General features: G+C 29.3%; 1 protein-coding gene across 1 annotated transcript in view; it reads left to right on the top strand.

Moving 5' to 3' along the window:
- The window catches only part of LOC108571121 (gamma-tubulin complex component 4-like), a 2,829-nt gene extending 272 nt beyond the window's left edge, over positions 1 to 2,557 (top strand). The window contains exons 2-8 of the mRNA XM_017933097.1: positions 1 to 180; positions 261 to 355; positions 426 to 733; positions 807 to 1,274; positions 1,357 to 1,534; positions 1,611 to 1,833; positions 1,903 to 2,557. The exon at positions 1 to 180 is cut by the window's left edge and continues 16 nt beyond it. Of these exons, the coding sequence (XP_017788586.1) occupies positions 1 to 180; positions 261 to 355; positions 426 to 733; positions 807 to 1,274; positions 1,357 to 1,534; positions 1,611 to 1,833; positions 1,903 to 2,151 (1,701 nt within the window). The 3' untranslated portion in view covers positions 2,152 to 2,557. The remainder of the gene's footprint in view (positions 181 to 260; positions 356 to 425; positions 734 to 806; positions 1,275 to 1,356; positions 1,535 to 1,610; positions 1,834 to 1,902) is intronic.
- Positions 2,558 to 3,816: the final 1,259 nt, after the last annotated feature.

A 3,816-nucleotide genomic window follows, 5' to 3' on the forward strand; every position in this document is an offset into this window, starting at 1 on the left:
GGTTTATATTTACAAGCTCTTTGTGAAGGAATAGATCAAGCTTTAGAACCATTTCGCAAAGAGATTGTTGATTTAGAAGACGTTGTTCTTCGTGATAGTTATACTCCATTATCACTAATTCTTTGTAGAATCCAAAAATATGTATGCTTATTTTTTGTTTTAAATGCCATTATACGAGAGGTACAGAGAGATTATTAATATAATATACCTAAAATGACTTGTAAACTATTTTAATAAAAAATGTTTTTATTTTACTTTAGATTTGTACACAAAAAATTCATGGTTGTAAACTACTACAGTGTTTGCACCAAAATGTGCATACTGGTATCCCTGATGTAAAGTTTGCCATAGAAAAGTAAGTGTTTTATTGTATTGTTTTATTTTATTTTTATATCCTCTTCTTTTAATTACTTTATTTTATTTAGGATATCACATTGTGTACATATAGTTTTTTATAAACATTTAACTAGTTGGCTTTTGTATGGTCATTTAGACGACGTGTACAATGAATTTTTCATTCAGAAAATATCAGATGCACAGAATAGTTTGACATTAGTAGACAATAAAAATAATTTTGTTGATGCAATAAATACAAAATTTGATGCAGATATGTGGAACTATAATATTAAAATAGACATGCTTCCTTCCTACATTAGACCATCTTTAGCAAGTAAAATTTTGACTATAGGGCAAACTATTATAATGTTTGGCAATGATCCAAGACAGAGAAAGGGTAATTTATATTTGAAAAATTTTAGATTATTTAAAATATATATTAAAATCATTAATCTTGTTCTTCTTTACAGATTTTGCTGTAGTTGATCAAATTGAAACTTCTTTATGGGGAGAGAAGGAATATGAATATTTTCGTAAGCTGCAGAATCTTCAAAAAAAATGTATTTTTAATATTGTTGAATTTGAGTGTACAATTGATGAATTAAAGCAATGTATAACAGAACTTTTATGGCGAGTTGCTGTTGAAGAAGCACAGCTCGTACAACAACTAAAATTAGTAAAAGATTTTTTCCTTATGGGACGTGGTGATTTGTTTCTTGAATTTATTAGACTTACAGCCCATATATTGAATAAATCTCCAACACACCATACATCTAGAGATATTAATCTTGCTTTCCAAATAGCATTAAGGAAAATGCATTTAAATGATGAAAATGCTATGGACAGCTTTAATTTTATAGTGCCAGTTCCAACAGAAGAAAATGATATTAAGGTTGAAGGTACAGAGTTTACTGAAAAGGAGCGTGAAGACCCCATTGGTAAGGCATCTTTTGAATAAGTATTGTATTCTTTAAATTAACAAAAATGTTAATGATATGTAATTGATATTATTTAATGTAGAAAGGCGTGGATGGGGTATGATTATTTTAAAATATAAAGTCATATGGCCATTACATTTATTATTTAGTCCATCTGCTTTAAATGATTATAACACATTATTCAGATTTTTGTTAAGAGTTAAAAAAACACAAATTGATTTATGGAATCTTTGGAGCGAACATATGTATTATAAAAATATGTAAGAAATAATCAGAATACTTTAAGTTTAAATAAAACCACTTTTGATTAAATACTAATAATTTTCCTTGTTACAGTGATATTGGTGTAATTCAGTTAAGAAATAATTTAATTTTTATTATTGATAATTTACAATATTATTTACAAGTAGATGTATTAGAAAGCCAATACACTATAATGGAAACAAATATGAAGAATACACGAAATTTTGAAGATGTACAAAGGGCGCACTCCATTTTTTTGGCTAATGTTATGTCACAAACATTTTTACTGGGAAATTCAATGGAACGGAAAAATCCTGTATGTTGTATTTTAATTCAAACAATTTTATAATTATTTGTTTATTTACTTTATAAATATTTTTAATAGGTAAATAAATTAATAAAACTTTTACTACGACTTTGTGATGATTTTATCTTACAAGTATCAATGTGGGAAGTAGGCAATCTACTGCTGACAGAAAAAGAAGAACTTAAAACATTATCTGGTACCCTTGAAAGTCTAATGGGTTGGCTGACTAAAACACTAAATAGAGTACGTGCACAACCAAGTGGTGAACATTTAGCTCAATTATTATTGAGACTGGACTTCAACAGATGGTTTAGCAAAAAAATGTAAACAGCACTTAAGTTGTTTTAATATTAATTGTAAGTGAAGGTGAGGATATGTAAGATATGTATATTTTGTATCATATTATTCTTTATTTGAATTAATTTATTATATGTATTATTAATCCTTTGCACTCCGACAACTCGGACTGCCAGTTGTGCTGGCATGAATATTTTTGTATCTTCTCGTTATACACAATTATATGAGGGCAACATTACATAATTAGAAACATAATTACAATGTCAATTATCAGTATATGTTTTTGAGAAAAAGTCTAGATTGTTTCGGCCAGAGCGCTAGAGGTGTGAACGAAGAGTGTTTGGACCGAACACTTGAATTTATGGCTTAAACTGAGGGTGTATGGCTTTTCAAGATTTCAGATGGATGTGATTAAATATTTTCTAAGAATGTCTGCATGGAATAAAAGAGATAGAATTCGTGAATGCGAGGATAAATAGTTGTGGAAAATGCTAGTGCGAGTCAGTGTAGAAAGAATTGAGCGTTAGAGTCGAGAGATAGAATTTTAGAGAGAGAGTTTTGAACTTAGTAGTTTAATTGTAGTTTGGAGTGAATTATTAGAATCTTGTTCGAGTAAATTTATAGTTCTCATTATATTCTACAGGTCTTCCTAAATTTTTTCTCATAAATTCTATTTTTAAATACAGAGTTGATGAAAAAAAATATTAAAATGTTTTTAGAGTGCAAAGGGTTAATAACTAGGAAATTAGCTAGTTTTTAAAGTCTTCAATTCTTACTCAATTTATTGTAAACATATAATGGAAAACATAATGAATTTAATGATAATTCTGTAAATAAGTTTAACATGTAAGCGGTACTGAAATACATTTTTACAATTCTTCATTCATTATAAGTTACTATCAATTACAATGATTAATGTATTATGGAAATAACAGTGTTCTTAATAATAGATTCTAATTTGTTAATCCTTTCGCTGCGGCCCAGTCTAATAGAATGGGCGTAACAGACGACAGACGTCCAGCTAGGATCGATGTTACAGACGACGCAAAACTTTTCCTTAGCGTGCATTTTGTGGAAAATATATAGAAATCACCGAAAAACTAAATTGCATTGTATTAAAGAAAAGTTTTTGGTGAATTCAAATTTTTTATTCCATTTTCAGTATAAACATTAAATATTTTAGTAATAACTGAAAACTTTTCAATATTAATACTTTAAGTATAAACATTATACATATGAATATCGATAATAAATGCCGAATGCCTAAAGGCGCCTACTGCATCATTTGAGCGATATTGGTTGAACGCCTGAAGGCGCTAATAGCTTTAAATGACAATACGTAATGTCCTACGCTGAGAAGATGACAAGCGGAACGAATATGGGTCTCATTGGTGCAGTGGACATGCTCATAAAGTCAGATCACGGGCATTTTTAGTATTGGTCTAAAAGGTCATATCACTAATCCATCACGTGACGGTAGCATCAAAGTTGGTGAGAGCGGCTAACTTCCCTTACCTCTATGCCGTCCCGTTCGTCATCTTCTCAGCACAGGACAGTACTTAGTTAAATGTCAATAGGCGTCAACAACACAGTGCAAATAAATTTTCAAAATGCCTAAACAATAATGAAAGGGTTAATTACATTTGTGATAATAATTCATAAAAGATAGTCAGTAGTTACATTCTTTTATATTCA

The sequence above is a fragment of the Habropoda laboriosa genome, unplaced genomic scaffold, assembly GCF_001263275.1.
Source record: "Habropoda laboriosa isolate 0110345459 unplaced genomic scaffold, ASM126327v1 scaffold106, whole genome shotgun sequence".
NCBI classification, from domain to species: domain Eukaryota; kingdom Metazoa; phylum Arthropoda; class Insecta; order Hymenoptera; family Apidae; genus Habropoda; species Habropoda laboriosa.